This window comes from Notamacropus eugenii, chromosome 1 (genome assembly GCF_028372415.1).
Source record: "Notamacropus eugenii isolate mMacEug1 chromosome 1, mMacEug1.pri_v2, whole genome shotgun sequence".
Classification (NCBI taxonomy): domain Eukaryota; kingdom Metazoa; phylum Chordata; class Mammalia; order Diprotodontia; family Macropodidae; genus Notamacropus; species Notamacropus eugenii.
The window spans coordinates 327860984-327882095 of NC_092872.1; the positions used below are offsets into that span (position 1 = coordinate 327860984).

Sequence of the window (21112 nt, forward strand, 5' to 3'; positions counted from 1 at the left end):
ACTATTTATCAAATAAGTTTATACAAAGACTCAGCTGAAAAAAAAAAAGAAAGAATTATCTTGAGTATTTAAGTTTATGAAGATTATGGTGCAAACTGCTTAACCTTTTTGTGCCCCCTCTAGGAAATTCTAAATGTTACAGAGGAGTTGGTGATCTGTATTAGTAGAATGACTTTCTATATCATTCTATATTGGTGAAATCACAGATATAGTTAAAAAACAAACAAAAAACCTAAAACCTAAGAAAATACATGGTAATTATCTCCTTTAACTATCATCTTTTGAAGTTATGTTTCAAAATAACAAATTCATGCTATAACATATTTGGATTTATCACTTAATATGTCCAAAAATTTTCATTCCTATTACTCCATCCCCAAAATTGTGTAGTGAGAAAATACTAAGCAAGTCTGTTCTGAACACAATTCATCATTGTACCTTCTGTGACTGGCTGGAGTTTAGAAGATCTTTCTGAATCTGGGGAATGAAGAGGTTCAGGCTCTTTCAGACTTTCCAAATGCATGAAAGGATCATAATCAATTGAAGCCAAATCAGACAGGCTGAGGGGAAAGTACTTAGGATTGCTGAAACATTGAGCTCCATAAACACACCCATGAAGAACCTAAAAGCACAGGAAATCAATAAGCCACATTTTATTTTTCAACTTAAATAATAAAAGAAGAAAAAAAGAAGCAAGTTTATAAGAAAATTAAACTTTAGGTAGCATTTAGGATGACAGAATCTGGCTATAAGGAATGTTGGATATCATGTAGTTCTACTTCAACCTCCTGGTTTTAGAAATAAGGAAAATGCTAAAGGGTAGACAGGTTAATTTTTTCCAAAATTCTTTAGGTAGTAAGTGATAGAGTTGAGTGGAACTCTAAGCTATTTACGTATGCCACATATCAACTTTTTCCTTTGTCCCCTTCTTAAAAACATTTTTAGTTCCTTAAGCTGACTAATTTATAAAGTAGGGAAAAAAGGACCACTTGAAGATAATAGGAGTGAAATTTAACTCATGTCTCTAGGTAGGATCAAATAAGGGCCAAATTCTCAAAATTTTAGCAAAAATTAGGATTTTAAAATTCTCATTCAATAAGTGCAAAACAGACCTTTGTTAATCTATGTCTAAATGTAATACATTGTGGTTACCAAACAAATATTCAAGCAGGAATACCTTATAAATACAATTGAGGACAGATTTTTCTGTTTTATCATTTTCCGCTCCTGTTGTATGAACTGGCTGGAGTAGTGTCTTTAAAGGCAAGGCCATGATCCAGTCCAATAAACACAGAAGTAATGATACCACCAACTGTAACAGAAGATTTTATTCATTATACATTCCATAAATAATAAGATCATGAAATTTAATATTTTCCCCCAGTTATTCTTTAGTTTACAGTTCCATCAGTGAAGCCTCAGTCTTCAGCAAAAATAAGTCAAGCACCACAAAGAATATATAGAAAGAATTGAATTTTAAAAATTAGTAGAGGTGGATTTCATCATACAGGGTGTAAAGACAATAAAAGAAATAAGAATTTTAAAGTTGTCTACACTGTGTAAAAATATCATTAAAATTGATGACCATTAATCAATCACAAGAATTTATTAAACACCTACTATGTGCCAGGCAGGTACTATGCACTGGAGACACAGCATAGATATACATAATACATATATATATGTAGAGAATAAATACATGCAGAATAAAAAAAATATAAAATAGTAAAATACAAGATGCTAATAGAGGGTGAATTAGGGAAATCTTTGTGTAGAAAGCAGTGCTTAAAATGGTGTCATGAAGGAAGTGAGGATTCTACAAGGTACAAATGAGGAAGGAATGCATGAAAGCAGGGAAAAAGGTCAGCGCACAGGCATGGAGAAAGGACATAGAGGGCCATGTGTAAATAACTGAGAAGTACAGTTTGGTTGGATGCAGATGTGGAAAGAGGAATAATATAATGAGAATAGAAAGACAGGTTGAGAAAGAACAGGATGCTCTAAAGCCTACCAAGGTTATTATCTAAAATATTTTTCTTAGGTGTTTTAACTGCCTGTTTTTGCCATGTTGATTCACAAATACCAAGTCTTTTAGGAGGAAAAAATAAATTTAAAAACCTACTTCCAGCATTTTCTCAAATGCACTTTATTTTCACCAAAGAAACTTTCCAACGCTGATTCTTTTCAGTTTTAAACAACTGAACTTAAAAATACTTTTCCCCCACCCAATATGAAACATGCAATAATAACTTCCATATCGCAAATTATATTAATAAGATCACAACTAGTATTATAATCTTGGAAACTAAGTAGAGGATAGCTTTTTGGTCTTCAGAGTTACAATTCAAACTCAATGTGTACTTGACATGTTGGTAATTCTAAGTGGAAACATCTAATTAAACATATCAAGTCAACATGCTTATTGCCCAAAAGTCACTATTTTGAAGAATGTGTCCTAAGAAACAGTACAATTTATTACAAGTTTCTAAGCAATAATTTATATATTTGAACACTTTATAAAACAGATATAAACAAAAACCTTGACGTGAAAATCAATTTAATTATTAAAGAGAAACTAAACTATATTAATGTAGTATTATAAAATGTTAATATATATATTATTCATCACATATTTATAAGAGGTGGGCCCACATCCACATATCCACAAAATATTTGTAAAAATAAATACTTAAAACTTTACTTTGCAACATATTAAAAATGAGCTATGTTCAATTACCCTCTTGTCAATTTCATAAGAAGAAGCTTCTGTACTGGGTAAAAGGTGAGTAACAGTGGCTATCAGTATCTATGGACAAAGAAAAAAATTATTTTTCTTTTAAAATCTAATTAACTAATGAAAATACTTCAAATCATAATTATTAAACATCGTAATTATCCTAAACTGATTATTAATATGGGCCATGATTATACTGGCATTCAATCACTTCAAATATCATTTTTTTTTAAATGGCAATTTTCATAAGAACCTTCAAATTCCAAATATATAACCTATTTTTGCAGTTCCACACAAATAAAATATACACAAGCAAAATTAAACAAAGCACAGATACCATCTAAAAATCACTAAAATTATCAAGGTGTAAATGAATTTTTTTATTCAATCATTTTTCAGTAGTGTCTAACTCTTCATGACCCCATTTGGTGTTTCCTTGACAAAGACACTGGCATGACTTGCCATTTCCTTCTCCAGTTTATTTTAGAGATGAGGAACTTGAGGCAGACAGTGTTAAGTGACTTGCTCAAAGTCACACAGTTAGTAAGTGTCTGAGGCCACTCAGAAAAATGAGTCTTCCTGACCCCAGGCCCAACATTCTATCCACTGTGCCACCTACAGCAATAATGTAAAATTAATTTTACATCAATAAGCTTTCTCCAATATTAAGTTGTAATTCCATAAAAAAGATTATTGGTGATTTAAAAAAAAAACAAAAAATGAAATGCCTCAAAGACATCACTCCCTCAACAACAAATAACTACCCCACATCTTTCAACTTTTTCATTTCTACTGGACACATATGTATTCACCAGGTCTGGTTTCCTCTAATGGGTTCAACCTTTAGCGGTAAACTTAAAAAAGTCTTGTAAATTAATGCTTAATGCAACTGACATATGGGAGAACACAGTACATTTATGAATTCACAAAGTATACTTCCTTAATATCTACAATTTTTAAAAGGCCTATTTCCTGTTCTGTAATTAGGTAACCATTTTGTGCTTTAGTTCTCCATCTACATTTGCGGAAGTAATAATTCTTGCTTCCTTCTCTATATAGTCTGACTGCATTTAGTGAAATGGAAAAAATGATTCAAATAAAAATTTATATTACAATGCAAAATAATCTGCATATGGGCCACATTTTAAAATGGTTCCACCTCTTATGTGTGTAAGTCTTATTCAAATCTCAAGTGGACACAATCACTATTATATATTATAGAGGATATCTGACCCAAAATATATCACCTATTTTGGTAAAAATTCTAAGATATGAAATTGAGAAAAGCATGTGAATTGCCACCCAATTGGGAAAAGAACCTCTCTCTCTATAAAAATGTAAATGGTCAACTTATACAGCAGCAATGGAGTCAGAATTACATGTTCAAGAAAGGTAATTAAAATTATTTGTATAAAGTTTATATTTATAATTTCCATGCATGTATTTAATATTCAATAATTGTTAATAAGCAATTTAAATATAAACAATTAGCCATTATCCCGGAGAACTGATGAAGTTGCACACCTCTTCAAAGAGATGATGAAATAACACAGAAAGAGGAATGTATTTTTGAACATGGCCAATGTGGGAATTTGCTTTACTTTATTATGCTCATACGATTTCAACGTGTTTCGTCTACGTATCCATCTTCCTTTCTTTTCCTTCTTAAGTGGGTGCAGGGAGGTGGAAAGGGATGACATGGTCACATCTGCACTTTAGGAAAATCAATTTAACATCTGAGTACAGAATGAACAAGAGTGGGAAGAGACTTAAGGTAAGTAAAGCAAACCAAAAGTAAATAGCTCAAATGTAAGGTGATAAGGACCTACTCAAGGGTGTATGGGTGTGCGTCCTTTGTTGCTGAAGAAGACCATGCCATCAGAGAAATAATGACATGACCTGCACTTGACTTTGCTTTGAGTGAAGGAGGGCTGTGCAAGGTCACCAGTCTCACTTCTCCTCCAGAGCCACCTGAATCCAGTGACCATCAGGATGACTGGGGATGACCCAGGATGAGGCAATTGGGGTTCAGTGACTTGCCCAAGGTCACACAGCTAGTGAGTGTCAAGTGGCTGAGGTTAGATTTGAACTCAGGTCCTCCTGACTCCTGCACTGGTGCTCTTATACACTGCACCACCTAGGTGCTCAACACAAGGGTGGTAGCACTGTCAGATAAAAGGGAGCATACACAAGAGGTGTTATAAAGGTAAATCTAAAAGATTTTGGCCAACTGATTGGATAAGGAGGGTAAGAAAGTGAGGAATTCTAGGTTGTGAGCCTGAGTGACTTGGGAGGATATCAAAGGTATCATGGAAATTAAATTAGGAAGAGAAGTGGTCTATAGAAAAGATAATGTGTTCAGTTTTGGTCAAGTAGAATTTAAAAGGTTTATGAGACACTGAATTCAAGATACCTAAGAGGCAGCTGGAAATTAGAAAGTCTGGCCAAAGAAATCTCAGTATTATCTACATAGAGATAATAATGACCTCTGTAAAAAAATCAGCTCCAATGGAGCTAATGACATTACCAAGTGAAGTAATACAGAGGGAAAAAAGTGTTTATGTTTTTTTCACAAGGGTGGGGAACAATTAATGGGCACAACCTGGAAAAAGATCCTACAAACAAGACAGAATTGTCAGAAAAACTAGGAGGGAGCATTATGTCACAGACACACACACACACACACACACCCAAAACAAAAAACAACACTTAAGAGACTAAGAGAGTATTAAGGAGAAGAGAATGATCAATAGTGTCAAAGGCTACAGAGAAGTCAAAAAGGATGAGGACTGGGAAGATATTTCACTTAACAATTAAGTAATCACTGGTGACTTTGGAGAGAGACTTTCAGTTGAATGATAAGGTCAGAAGTCAGACTGCAAAGAATTAAGAGTGAGAGGAAAGGAAGTGAAAGTTATCTATTAAAGATGGCCTTCTCAAGGAGTTTAGCCACAAAAGAGAGGAGAGATATAGGATATTAGCTAGCAAGGATGAAATGAGAAATTTTTGAGGATGGGAGAGACAAGGGCATACTTGTAAGGAGCACGGAAAAAACCAGTAGACAGGTAGGAATTGAAGATAACTGAGAAAGGCGCAATGATAGGGGGGGCAAGCTGTTGGAAAATATAGGATAGAACTGAATCACTTGTGCACACATTTGCCGTGGCAAGGAGATAGATAACCTCATTATTGTGAAAGACGAGATAGTGGAAGAAGAGGCAGAGATCAAATGTGATGTGAGATGAGGAAGGGAAAAACTAGAGCTTTCTGCAAAGGGCCTCAACTTTTTCTTTCAGCAAAATATCCAATTGATATTTCCAATATCAAGGAAACCAGAATCTATACGGAAACTGTATATAAATGAGAAGATGGTTCCTTGGAAAGATAAAGGAAATGATGAAGTTGGTTTCTTTGTGCATCCCAAGGTAACGAGAAATATCAATTCCAGGGACGTTTGATCATCTTCTCTTTCATTTTTCATAATGAGCATAAGCAAACAGACTACAAATATAAGATTTGTGCAACCTTCATGCTAACATCTCTCATAGAAGATAAGGTGTCAGAGAAATTCCAGGAAGAATTTAATAAAACCCTCCAAATCAAATCAACATATAGCTTAATACTTGGTGGCTTGAATGTCAAGCTGAACATAGGGGAGGAAAATGGAAAATACGTTGAAAAATCTATCAGGATTAAGAAAAAGAAAGAAGCCAAACACAAGAAGCCTTATGCCTACAGATAATACAGTTTTAAAGAAGAGTTGGAGGTGCCAGATAAGGTAGCACTGAAAAATATCACAAAAAATTATTTGATTTTTTTGGCAGAAACAAATGATTATCTATGTGAGAGTAATTTCTGAATCAGTACTCTGTGTACAGTCAGACCACTGATTTCTTAAAGGAAAACACCAAAGCAATACAAAATGAGAATTAAATTGAGATGCGGTATGCAATCAAGCCAACTCCAACTTAATCCATTAAAATAAGCTTTTAATGCTGAAAAATGAGAAACAAGATAAAAGCATGCCATAACTATTCCTAAAGAAGTTTAACTGATGCAATTCAAAAGCAAATGAGGATACCAAAAAGAATTCCTCAGCAAGCAAACACTTGATTTTGAAAAGCAGAAAGATATGGAATCCAGGGCAACAACAGTTTAGAACATAAGCTTGTTTGTAAAATTTTATGGAAGTTAGTGGAAGATTATTAACAATATCATCTCATCAAATTAGCAAAATACAGTGGAGAGAAAATAAGTTTCAGCATTTAAGCAAAGACCATTCTGAGAGCACTAGAGATGAAATTGGAAGGAGGACTATGGACAAAAACATGAAAAACATTTGTCAAAATTTCCATAGTAATGAAAGCAGAGCTGCCACATTTGAACACTGATTCCAGAAAATTCCACAAGGAAATAGAAATGGCACTAAGGAAAACAAAAATGGAAAGAGTACCTGGACTAGACAAAAGTTTACAAAGAGATGAGATCTGTGTTGGAGGTGACAATTTTGATGAATAGTTTCTTAAGATACCTGGAACAGCAGAATACACTAAATATTTTTTTGGAAAAAAACAACATGCATCATTAACCAACTAGGGCAAGTTGCCATGTCCAGGTTATTGTTCAGTTCTTTAGGTAACTCTCTAGGGTTCTCTTAAGTAACAAAATATCATCTGCAAAGTGCTAATCTTATTTCATCTTTACCTATGGTTGTTCTGTCAATTTTTCTTCTTCTCTTATTGCTGAAACTAGCATTTCTAGCATTATTAAAGAGAAATGGTAATAATGGACAGCCCTGTTTTCAGTAAGTGATCTTACTGAAAAAACTCTAGCTTATGCATTTCACAGATAATGCAAGTTCTTGGTTTTAAATACCATGCTAGGGAAAGATTTGTTTAATTCTATTGCTTTATTTTAAAGCAGAAATAGTGTTAAATTTTGTCAGAAGCTTTTTCTGAATCTACTGAATCATATAATTTTATTTTTATCATTAATATAGTGGATAATGTTTATATTTTTAGTAATATTAAACCAACCCTAGATTCCTGGTAAAAACCTAACTAATAGTGCATAATCTTTGAGATATGTTGCTATAACCTCTTTGCTATTATGTTATTTAAATTTTTTGCATCATTATTCACTGGGGATCATATTCCTTTAGACTAGGTTTTTAAAAAAAATTAGATTCTTTCTCTATCTTGACACTTACTGGTTTAGGTATCAATACCATATTTGCGTCATATAAGAAATTTGGCAGGATCCTTTCCCATTTTTGTAAACATTGTGTATAATAATGCAAATAATTGTTCTTTGAATATTTGACAGGACTTACTTGCCAATCCATCTGGTCCCAAGTGTTTGTCTCCCTTTCTCCCCAAACATAAGTTCATTTATGGCTTGTTCAATTTCTTTTTCTGAAATTTGGTTGTTTAAATTTTGTGTGAGTCTGTTAATTTAAGCATTTTGTATTTTTGTAAATATTCACCTATTTCATATTTAAAGTGTTTGCATATAGCTGAACAAAACAGCTTCTAATAATATCATCATTTGTTAAAAATTCTTTATCACTTTTGATAAAGTGATTTTTCCTCTCTTTTTAAAATCAAAATAGCTAATGGCTTATCTCTTATCATATTAAAAAATACTTCTTAGCTTTATTAAGTAGTTCAAATGATTGTTTTTAAACTTTGTTTTATTGATCCCTTTTTTTGCTTTTCAAGATTTCTAATGCGAAGTTTTATTTTTAATTTGCTTTTCTAGTTGTTTTTTTTTTAGTTGCATGCCTAATTTGTTGACTGGTTATGTTCTTTTGTGCATGAGAGTGTTTAGAAATATAAAATTTTCTTCATCCCAACATTTTTGGTATATGTTTTCTCACTGATTATCTTTAATGAAATTACCTATCATTTCTAAAATATGCTCTTTGACACACTAATTCTTTAAGATTAAATTGTTTAGTCATCAATTCATTTTTCACCCTTTCTACAATGATTCTTTAAAATTTTATTTTTATTGTAGCTTGTTCAGTAAAGGCTGTATTTAATATTTCTATTTCTCTGCATTTTGGGGAAGTTTTAATGTTCTAAACATGGTCAATTACATAAAAATGCTACGCAACAGCAATTCTATTCATATCATAAAAGATACTAGCATAAAAGATACATATCATAAAAGTACTAGCACCTTGACACTGTGTGAATCTTTACACTTCACATGTTTCTCATAAACCATATATTACTAGATTCTTCTTTCTAAATCATTGTGCCATTCTCTTCCACTCTATGGGTGAATTAATCACATTCATCACATTCATAGCTATAATTGTTAATTGTTTATTTCTCTCCATTCTCTTGTATCTTTTCATCTCTATGTTCCTTGTCCCCTATTTATTACACAGAATAGGGTCATGTGAGAAGAGTGTGCTCAGCACCAATGTTCTAGACTAGAACCTCTGCCTATCAACCCCCTTTCTCCTATTCTTCTTGTCCCCTCATTCAGATTCCAAATGCACTTACCCTTTCTTTCATTCCTTTCATATCCTCCTTTCAACAATAACCCTGTTGTGTTCCTTGTTGTGCTGTGTAAGCCTAACCTTGTTTCTAAGCTGTTTGCAGCATTTTTTCTTTAACCTGGAAACAGGGTTCTGGTTATGATGTTCCTGACCATTTTCACTGAAGGGATTTTTTCACAAAGTAATCTGATACTATTTTCTTTTTAACTTCTTGATCTAACATGTCTAGGCACTTTTTTTTCATGATTTCTTGAAATATGATTGCCAGGGTATTCCTTTGGTCACGGCTTTCAAATAGTTCAATGATTCTTAAATTAACTCTCCTTTATCAGTTTTCCAGTTCTCTTATTTTGGATATGAAATCTTACATTTTTCTATTTTTTTTCAATCTTTTGACTTTGCTTTAGTATTTCTTGTGGTCTTATGGCATTATTAACTGCGGTTTGATGCATTCTAATTTTCAAAGAGTTTGTTACTTTGGGTAAGGATTTGTACCACTTACTGATATCAAGCAATCAATAAACATTTATAAGACATGTACTATGTGCTAAACATTACAGACACAAATACCAAAAAGAGAGCTCCACCCCTCAAGGAGATTACGATCTATTTGGGAAAGACAACATACAAAATGAAGTTGAAAGGATGGAGGTACTCAATTGGGGGCATGGTAGAACTCAAGAGAAGTTCCAAAATTATGCAGCTAGGTGAGGAATGAGATAAAATTCTATCCTCCCTACTTAAATGAAGATTTTGGAGTTCATGGCTTCACCCTCAAATCACAGGGACAGGGTGGTGGGTAGTGATGGGATAGAATAACAAAGCTGATAGGATCTTCCAGGATTTATGAGGTTTTTCCAATAATCAGCTTCTAGGATATGGTTGGAAAGTCAGAGAAGTCCCAAAGTAGTGCAGCCAGGAGAGAAATGACAGAAATAACAGTTTAACTTGCATCAGTGTTAATGCTCACTCCAAGTCTTTTCCATAAAACTCTCATTTCTATTCCTATTCTTTCCTCTACTGCCTTCATTGAATTTATAATTTAAGTTTTAAAATCCTGAATCATTTCTTCTAGGAATTCTACTTGGTCTTATTGCCAAGATGTGCTTTTCTCTGAGATTTTACTTACAGGTGTTTTAGAATTATTCTTTCCCTTCTGAGTTTGTGTCTTGTGCATCATAATAGCTTTTTTTTTTTCTTTACTCATTTATCCATCTTTAATTCTCACATTGGGATTTTGTGTTAAGGTCAAATTTTGTGCATTTCTAGTGGGGCTGTTACAGCACTGTACCATCCTGGCCTGTCACAGCAGGGCTCTTGCTACCACATTCACAGTGTACTGAAAGATCAAGGATCACAAGATGGTTTGGGTTAGGGTGATACAAACTTTCAGTGGTTTCAGCCTTCCTGAGCTTTCCAAATTCTAGACCCTAGTGTAGGCCTAGGTAATACAACTCAAACATTCCCTGGGTGGGACTCCAGTTGATAATTGATAGTTTCTGGGCCTAACTCCTGTTAGTTAGTTGAAAGGTTCAGAGCAACAGAATTATCTGTTTATCCCTCTTCTAAGCCTGCTAACATTTAAATCCATCTGCTAAAACAGTGCTTCAGCTCGGTATAGAAGGCTGATCACAAGATCCCGACCCACCCATGTTTTACAGTTTCTGTCCTGGTTGTTAACAAGAGCCAATTATGTGATCCTGGGCTAAAAAAAAGACCCACCACAATTTTTCTTTTCATTAACCAAAAAATCACTATTTGATCTCAGGCATTTCTTAGGTCTACATTGCAACAGTTTTAGAAGGGAAGTGGGTTCACTGCTTCTTGCTACTCCAATGTTCTGGTTGTTCTCTAATTAAAATATAAAGTTTGGAAGACCATCTATTAAGTTGTAGCTAGGCTATATTTTGCATCAGTGGATGGAGTGCTCAAACTGATATTTCACAATCAGTCCTTTGACTTCAGAACTAAAAATTACCCCACTAAAGTTTTTTTTAATGTATTAAAAATCTTTATTCAATTTGCTTTTATATAAATTGCTTAGTGAAAAACTACAAAAAGGACTTTTTCCATTTTCATCATCATCAAAAGCAGACATTAGATATGCAAATACACTAAGGATCTACGATTTCAGTAGTGTGGGAAATCTGAGAATTAACACAGATTACAATCTACTTAAAATTTAGTAGAGAAATCTTGGGAAACTTCTGGTAGCTAAGAGACATTACGTGAATTTTCCTCAGAGAAGAGCTAGCATGTATCAAAAGTAGGATTTAAATATAAGACTTCTGATTCCAAATGACTCGAAGACTTTGTCATTTTTACAGATGAAATTAAATTATATTCTCAAGATTATTCAACTGAAGAAAAACAAATGAAGACGAAATTCTTTGCCCCAAGATTTTTCTAAACCATGATTAAAAAGTAGATGAAATGTTACTTACTTGAATAATTTTCAAAGGGGAATCAGGCTGATAAATCTGAAGCCTATGTACATATTGAATCAGCATATGAAGCATGTTGCAAGCCACATGGGCTACAGTTTTATTAGGAAACTGAAAAATAAAAAAAAAATAAGGCGTTTTCTTTCCCTATTCATATGTGGATATTATTTTAAATGTTTCTGGACTGCCATCTACTGATGACAGCTTGTACATGCGCAGGAATTGTAAAGTAATTTTAATATTAGTAAGAATGCTGCAAAAAATTCTATAATGTGTTAACAAGTCAAATATAAACAACTGTTAAATCATATATTCTTTTATATTACCTTTACATATACGATAATGGAAAAAAAGAATTAGCTGTTTTCATTCAATTATTTTTTTAAAAAGTATTAATGAAATTCTTAGTAATGGATAAAATATTGCTATGCCACAAAAAACAATGAATATGACAAATATAATGAAAACATGGCAAGACTACAATGAATTGGCACAAGGTAAGGTAAATAAAATCAGGAAAATAATATAGAAAAATGAATGGCAAAAACAAAACAATCAAAACTTGAATGCTATGAATTAATGACCAAGCTTGACTCCCCCTCCCAAAAAAGACATATGAGAAGATATTTCCCTCTTCCCAGACATTTCTTTGCAAGAAGGAGGACACTATAGATGTGGAACATTGCTTATAATTTAAGAGTTTTTTGAGATACTGATTATTATTGCTGAGTTGTTTTTTTTTTCCTTCTTTATAAGGGAAAGTCCTCGGGGAGAGGCTGTAGGAAGGAAGCAGTGAGAAATTTAGGTCAAGTCAAAACATAACTATCAATAAATATACATATATATATTTTAAAAATAGTCACTGCTATTCTCATTGGCACTAATTTTAGAATTATGTTCCTACTTATGATCAAAACATGCCCTGGCTACCACATGAATTCAGCTTCACTGAGTCAAACTGGACTATAAAAATTACTTTTAAGATCTTTCAATGAGATTATTATTTCACATCAATTATAAAACTGAGATTAGAAAAAAGCAATAGCATGTAGGAAGGCAGACACATAATAAAGAAAGCGTGAAAGAAATATGAAAAAAATGATCAAGCTTTACCTATATTTCAAATAGCTAGTTTCCACTGTGTCTTCCTGAATAAATACTCTGGGCAAATAGCAGAAGGTTAAGAAAGGTAAGATGAAACTGGCCCTCAGAAAGATACACCTTGATGATAAGAGTTGGGGGTACTGTTAAGGGAGGAATTAGTATTGAAGATGTAATCTAATGAGAAAATGATAATGAGCATGTTGTAAAATGTAATTCCTGTAATTCCGAAGTGCTATATTTGAAATGTGCCTGCAGGCCAAACTTTTCCCATGCCCCAAACAACAACAACAACAAACCTGTTATTTCCTACAGGTGTATGATGGGAATGTTTTTCAAAAGCATCTCACCTTTAAGGAAACACAAATTACATTCAGAGCTTCCTTAATTTGAGGATGATGAGACTCATGAACTAATTCTTCACAGATCCAAATTCCTAAACTACAGAGAGCAACACATCTGAAAAAAAACAAACAAACCAGGTAACTGGTATTAGTATAAAACTAGGGATGATTTTAAATAAAATAAAAATACAAAAGAACTTGGAGCACATATAATACAAAAAATTATTTATGATTTCTATATCACCAGAAATTAGGTGAACAAATATTTTTGTCATTAATCGTATGAAATTGATACATGTAAAAAATTAACTAGACTGATAAACTAAATACAAAACTCTCCAAATACAATAGTAAACTGGTAAAAGTTATTCTGTTCTCTAGGCAGGTGGGTCTACATAAGACAATGGCTTAATAAAATTAAATATTTTACAGCCTAATTTCAAGAAAAGGAGCATTTTAGAATGTAAGTTCTGTTCCCTAATGCTACACAAGAAATTGGCACACTAGATGCATGCTTTCTTTATACCTTAGTCAAACTGGACCATTGCCGTTGCTGTTTCCAACTCCATTCCTCCCTAGGACTCCCTGCCAAGTCTGGTAGTCTGACACTACTCTAGTATTAAAGTCACCCAGTATTATAAGCTTGTCCTCTTTTGGCACGTTGATGATAAGGGTCCCTAGTTCTTCATAAAATTTTTCTTTGACTTCATCAGGGTTTGTGATGGTGGGAGCATAGGCACTGATGATGATGGCATGGCATTTTCCTGTGAGTGGCAATCACATTGTCATGAGCCTGTCATTCACTCTTTTTGGCAGGCATACCAGCCTGCTGATCAGAATAGTTTTGATTGCAAAACCCACTCCAGCTTCATAGCACTAGCCTTCACTGCACCCACTCCAGCTGTATACAGCTCCAACTTGAGTAAGCTAGCCTTCATTTGCCAACCTTCTTTCACTCGCGGCTGCTGTTTGGATGTGGTACCTGTTGAGTTCTCTTGCAATAAGAGCAATTCTTCTTTCAGGTCTACTGGATTTTGTGTTGTCTATTAGTGTGCACACGTTCCATGTGCCGAAGGTGAGTAGAATCATCTTTGCAGATGTTTTTATACATTTTGTACATTTTTTTTGTGTTTCAACTGCATAGTGGGATTCCCTGCCTGTAGCAGCAATCAGGCCAGGGTTGGGTAAGCAGGCAATGTTTACAGCACCTTCTCCAGCCCCCTTCCTCACATCAGGAGGTGAGCAGTACAATCCTTAAAAGGCTGCTCAGACACCCAGGGGGCAGCTGAGTCCCACTGCTGCTTCCAGTGAGAAGTGACCCTATGGCCTGGGTTGCCTGTGTGCAGGGTCATGACTACAGGTCCCAGTGTATTTTCACCTGCTGCTTCATCACTTGCCTGTTGCCACAGGATGTTGAGGCATAACAGTGAAATGGTATGGATGATGTCTTTTGATTCCTGTGTAAATTGGATTTAAGTGAGGCAAAGTTGCATGAAGTTGTCAGCCTCACTCTCTCCTGAGTCATCATTTACGGCTGAAGACTTGTGTATCGCATGACCTTCTCATCACCAACATTGTCTTCCGTTTACCTAAATGCAATAAAACTTCATGGATGCACCCTTGCAGCAAACACTGGCATCTAATAGATTATGTGATTGTAAGGAGAAGAGACAGGCAAGATGTGACAGCGACAAAGGCAATGCATGGTGCAGAGTGCTGGACTGACCATAGACTTCTCCTTTCCAAGCTAAATATTCACATTCATCAAAGGAGTCACCTCCAAGGCAAAATGACTACCAGAAGAATTGATGTCAACAAATTAAGAGTTCTCTCAGTGTGAACAGTTAGCTGTTGATTTAGAGGGAAAGTTGAGCCAACATACAGTTGGCAACAGTGGAGCAGAAAAGGAGTGGGCAGTTCTCAGAGATTTGGTGTACAGCACTGCATTTGCTCATCTGGGTCAGAACACTCATAAACACCAAGATTGGTTTGATAAAAATGATGGGGAAATTCAGAAGCTGCTAAATGAAAAACGTGAACTCCAGTATTTACCAGCAGGATAGTTCATCCACCTCTAAGAACGCAGCATTTAATTCCATCAAAAGCAAAGAACAAGCAAAGCTTATAGAGATGCAAGATTCCTGGCTCAGGAAGAAGGCAGATGAAAGTCAGTTTTATGCTGACAGTAACAATCCAAAGTGCTTTTATGATTCGCTGAAAGCTATTTATGGACCAAAAACTTATGGTGCATCACAACCACTCAGTGCTGATGGAGCCACATTGATTAGTGATAAGGACATGATCTTAGAGAGATGGACTGAACACTTCCATGGTGTTTTCAACAGACCGTCATCAATCAATGCTGAAACCACTGAGCGTTTTCCTCAGGTTGAAGTCAATCCCTCCTTAGCTGAACTTCCAACTGAAGAAGAGGTTTTGAGGGCTATTAGGCTCCTTTCCTGTGGCAAAGCACCTGGTGCTGATTCTGTTCCTGCTGAGATTTACAAAGTAGGGGGACCACTGCTCATACATAAGCTAACTGAAATTTTCCAGGTTATGTGGCAAGAGGAGGTTATCCACCAGGAGTTCAAGGATGCCTCCATTGTCCATCTCTATAAGGGTAAAGGGAATAGACTGTCCTGTGACAATCACAGGGGCATGTCTCTCTTAGTCATTGCTGGCAAAATTCTTGCTAGAGTCCTCCTTAATAGGCTGATCCTTCACCTGGAAGATGGGGATATACCTGAGAGACACTGTGACTTCAGAAAGGGCCAAGGAATAGTCGATATGGCATTTGCTGCCCATCAACTCCAGCAGAAATGCCAGGAGCAGAACAAAGGTCTGTACACAACGTTTGTGGATCTGACCAAGGTATCTGACAGTGTTAGTCATGAGGGCTTATGGAAAATTATGTCAAAATTTGGTTGCCCAGAGAAGTTCATCAATAGTGTACATCAATTACATGATAGCATGTTTGCCCAGGTTCTGGATAATGGACAAAGCTCTCATACCTTCCCAGTCACCAATGGAGTGAAACAGGGCTGTGTGCTTGCTCCTATGCTTTTTTAGCATGATATTTTCAGCCATGTTGACAAATGCTTTCAATGAGGATGATCACAGCATCAAGGTCAACTACCTTGTTGTTGTACTGATGGTAAATTCTTCAATTTGAAAATGTTATAAGCCAAGACCAAAGTGGAGGGAGTGCTGGTGCATGATTTTCTGTTTGCAGGTGATTATGCACTCAATGCAGCCTCTGAAGCCGAGATGCCACAAAGCATGGATCAATTCTCTGCTGCCTGTGCTAATTTTGGCCTGATAATTAACACCAAAAAAACACAGGTGCTCCACCAGCCAGAACCACAGCATCCATACGTGGAACCTTCGGTTACAACAAATGGAGAAGTTCCGAATGCTGTGAATAAGTTCACTTACCTTGGCAGTGTACTTTCCAGGGATGTACACACTGACAATGAGGTTGATGCATGCATTGCCAGAGCTGGCTCTGTGTTTGGGAGGTGCCGAAGAAATGTTTGGGAGAGAAGAGGTAGTAGACTGACTACCAAACTGAAGGTCTATGGAGCCGTTGTGCTGACCTCATTGTTATATGCTTGTGAAACATGGACAGTCTACCAGCACCATGCCAGGAAACTGAATCGCTTCCATTTGAACTTAGGAAGATTCTGAGGATCACCTGGCAGGATGAGGTACCAGACACTGAAGTCCTTACTTGAGCTTAACTGCCAAGTATTCAAACTATGCTTCAGACAGTGCAACTCCAATGGGCTGGCCACGCTGTTTGAATATAAAATATTCGCCTGCCAAAAAGGCTATTTTATGGAGAACTTGCATGGGGCAGGCAATCACATGGTGGCCAGAAGAAACAATACAAGGACACTCTCAAGGTCTCTCTCAAGAACTTTGGATTTGACTGTGCAACATGGAAGACACTGGCACAGGACTGCTCAGCATGGCATGCCCATGTAAGAAAAGGTGCTGTGCTCTTTGAGCAAAGCAGAATTGAGACAGCATAAAGTAAACACAGGATGCGCACATTTGGGATCTCCACCCCAAATACTCAAACAGACTATCTGATTCTAAGCTCATATTGGTCTGATTAGCCACAGTTGGACACACTGAAATTCCACTTTAAAATGGTGATTTCAATTTGGTCCTCTTCAAAGATGAAGGACAAAAACCAACCAAGTCAAACTGGAGTTTACCAACTGAACTGCCGATATCATATTCTCTTTGGAAATGCAATGAAGCTTATGTTGGTACTCTACATATAGTAATTAGTAAACTGTTCTGTATTTTTCCCATGCTGGCATTCTGGTATATCATTTGTTGTTTAGTTGTTCTCAGTAGTGCCTGACTTTTGTGACCCCATTTGGAGCTTTCGTGGTAAAGATACTGGAGTAATTTGCCATTTCCTTCTCCAGCTCATTTTACAGATGAAGAACTAAGGCATACAGGGTTAAGTGATTTCCCCAGGATCCCACAGCCAGTAAGTGTCTGAGACCTAGTTTGAACTCATGAAAATGAGTCTTTCTAATTCTAAGCTCTGTGCCTTATCTACTGTGGCACCTAGTTGTCCTTGGCATATCATATCTTCTTCTAAAGCAAATATAAATAGCCTTCATTTAATATTTAGGAATTATAAACTCATCATAAGAAAAGATAATTTTCAAAATTCTTTTTGCCCATTATTTTTACTACTTCTACTAAGAAATTGTTATTATGAAGAGAATAGTAGGCTAAATTTGGAACTCAGACATGAATTTAAATCTCAGTTTTACCATTTCCAAACTGTATAATCTTGGATAAATTATGCAACCTATCTGGGGCTTAGTTTCCTCATTTGCAAAACTATATTTGCACTACTTTCAAATACAGGATTGCTGGGAAGATCAAATGAGATCAGGTATATAAAAAGCTTTGTAACCATAGTGTACTGTGTATGTATATGTATGTGTACAAACACACACATATACATACATAATACATACATACACATAGGATCATAAAGTTTAGAGATAGAAAGGACTTTGGAGGACATAATGCCCAACACCTTCATTTTATCAACACAAAAACTGAGGCTCAGAAGGTAACATTAATTCCCCAAGTTCTCACAGGTAAAATAGCAACTGAGTGCAGAATCTGAATCCAGGTGTTCTGATTCTAATGTTATTGTTTTTTCATTAATCCACCAAAGAGTATCAGAATTCCAACTCTGAGTTATCATTACCTCATCATTTTTATCACTGTGCCCAACTGTCAGGAGAATGATTCAGAGAAAAGAGAACACATGGACTCTAGTTTCAAAGTCAGGTATCTAACAACAGGAAAAGGTAACCAAGAAATACTAAGGAAATCCAAAACACAACAAACTCTAGACGGAAAACAGGAGTGCCAAGAGAAAGGCTCTGTTTTCTCATCTCTAAAATGAGTGTGTTCGGTCTTCTAATTACAAGTAGTGTTATTAATAGCTTTGCCTCCAGATAACCACAATTTAGAATTGTTTGACATATGACTGTGACTTTTGCCAAAGCAGTCCATATTCCTAGGAAACCGTGGGTTCATCCTTCCCACCAAAATAACAACAAACCTAAAACTTTGAAGCTGAAATTCCTAGGAAGGAGTATTGGTGTAAACTGGAAAGGAAATGTGGTTTTTAGAAACACACATTGAATTTTTTTGATCAGGTTAAAAAGCTATATATATATATATATATATATATATATATATATATATATATATATATATATATATATATATATATATATATATATTTTCTTCTGTAGCTAATTTTGCTGGTATTCATCTATTAACTGAGAAATACCTGCAGTCAAGCTGAAAGGTGGAAATATTAATCAGTCAAAGACCTCAAATAACTTATTTTTAAATCAAGACAATTACACTTGGGCTAGGCTTTGGATCCAACTGCCATTTAGTTTTAAACATACACACACACACACACACACACACACACTCTCTCTCTCTCTCTCTCTCTCTCTCTCTCTCTCTCAATCCGTTCATTCATTCACTTATTTGTTTGTCTACCTAGGAGCTGAGAGTTAGGTTAAAAAGACCTAGGCTTGACAGAAGTATAAAACAGAAAGAACAATGCAAATAACAAATTAATCAATCAACTAACATCTATTAAATAACTACAATGTGCCAATCACTGTGCTAACACTTGAAATACAAATACAAAGATCTCACAACATACACATACACACACACACATACACATACACACAGAGATGTATGTGTATGGATAGGGAACGTATTTGAGATTTCACTAGTACAGGAAAATTTCTGGATGAGGAAACTGCCTCTTATCACAATGCAGGTTGGCTCCTTCTCTGAAACTTTTAATCTTATAAAGTTTCCCTGAGCAATAAGATGTGAAGTGACTTGCCCAGGGCTATACAGCCAATAATATATGTCAGAGGAAAGATATGGACACAGGTCTTTGTGGTTCCAAGGCATTATTTCTGCTTATTATGTCATACTTCCTCAGAGAAACACACACACACATACACACACACAATGTAAGTGATATGTATATATAAACATATACAGACATACATATACATGCCTGGATAACACATATACATATATAACATGCACATAGTATAAATGAATATTTACTCACATATAAAGAGAATAAACACTGGATAGTTGAACACAAGGTAGGGGAGGGAGGGCACTAAAAATCAACTGAAATTATTTATTAAGCATCTATTCTGTGGCAGGCACTATGTTAGGATGTAGTGATACAAATAGTGAGAATGAAAAAAAAAACTTTATTAGCCAGGAATTTACATTCTAATGGGGAGACAAGAAGTATATATAAAATATATTCATGACAAATCTAAGGTGAATAAATAAAAATATATACAAAGCAATTACATACTGTTCAGGAGTTTAGGAGGGAAAGCACCAGCTGTTGGGGTGATGGGGAAAGAGTTCAGGCACAAGAAGTTGCTTGAGCTTCCTCTTAAAGAACAATGAGGGAGTACATTCTAAGCATGGAGGACAGCTAGAATAAAAGCAAGGAGAAGGAAGATGAAGTGTCCTGTGCAAGGAATAGAAGGTCAGTTTGGCCAGGTTACAGGGTGCAGGACGGGGAATAATGTTCAATGAGGCTGGAAAATATTGAGGCCACGTTTTGCAGAGCTTTAAAAGCTAAAGAGAGAAGTTTATATTTTATCTAGGAGGCACCAGGAAGTTACTAGAGTTTCTTGAGTAGGGAAGTTATATGGTAAGATCTGTGCTTAAGAAAAATCACCTTGGAAGCTGTATGTACAGTAGACTGAAATGGGAAAAGACTTATGTCAGGAAGACCAATTATAATAATCTAGTTTAGAGGAGATAAGGACTCTGAAGTAAGGTAGTGGCTGTGTGAGTAGAGAAAAGGGATCAGCTGTGAGAGATGCTGTCAAGGTAAAAACATGTCAAGATTTGGCCAAAGATTGGGAAAGCGGAGCAAAGAGGAATCTAGGATAATGATGAGAATATCAAAGTAGGAGACTGGAAGGATGGTGTGAGGACTGGGAGAATGAGAAAAATGTAATGTAAATAGTAGTTCCTGAGTTTTTCTTTGAAGAACAAGAGAAATTTTGTGAGATAGAAGTGAGAAGAGTGTACTTTACAGGCACTGCTGTAAAGGTATAGTACAAAGGTATTAGAGAAAGGACATGTATTAAAAAAAACAGGAAAGGAAAATAAGGCTAAGATTGCAAAACGGAAGGAGGGGAGTCTCACAGACAATGAAGTTGGAAAGATAAATTGTGTCCAGGTTATGAAAGGTTTTAAAAGCTAAAATAAAGTGACATGGTCATATCTGTGTTTAAGCAAAGTCACTTTGGGAGCCTGATGGAGGACAGATGTTTTTACCACTTTAGTGGTGAGAAACTTGAGTGAGGGAGACCAGTTAGAAGGCCACTATTATAACTGAGGAGAGATCTGA

General features: G+C 35.4%; 1 protein-coding gene across 2 annotated transcripts in view; it reads right to left on the bottom strand.

Moving 5' to 3' along the window:
- Positions 1-21112, bottom strand: part of RALGAPA1 (Ral GTPase activating protein catalytic subunit alpha 1) — a 325621-nt gene that overhangs the window by 125484 nt on the left and 179025 nt on the right. For both annotated transcript variants that reach the window (XM_072629732.1, XM_072629733.1), the window contains 5 exons: positions 13141-13249; positions 11690-11800; positions 2738-2806; positions 1178-1312; positions 439-622 (listed from right to left, as the gene is read on the bottom strand). In XM_072629732.1, the coding sequence (XP_072485833.1) occupies positions 439-622; positions 1178-1312; positions 2738-2806; positions 11690-11800; positions 13141-13249 (608 nt within the window). The remainder of the gene's footprint in view (positions 1-438; positions 623-1177; positions 1313-2737; positions 2807-11689; positions 11801-13140; positions 13250-21112) is intronic.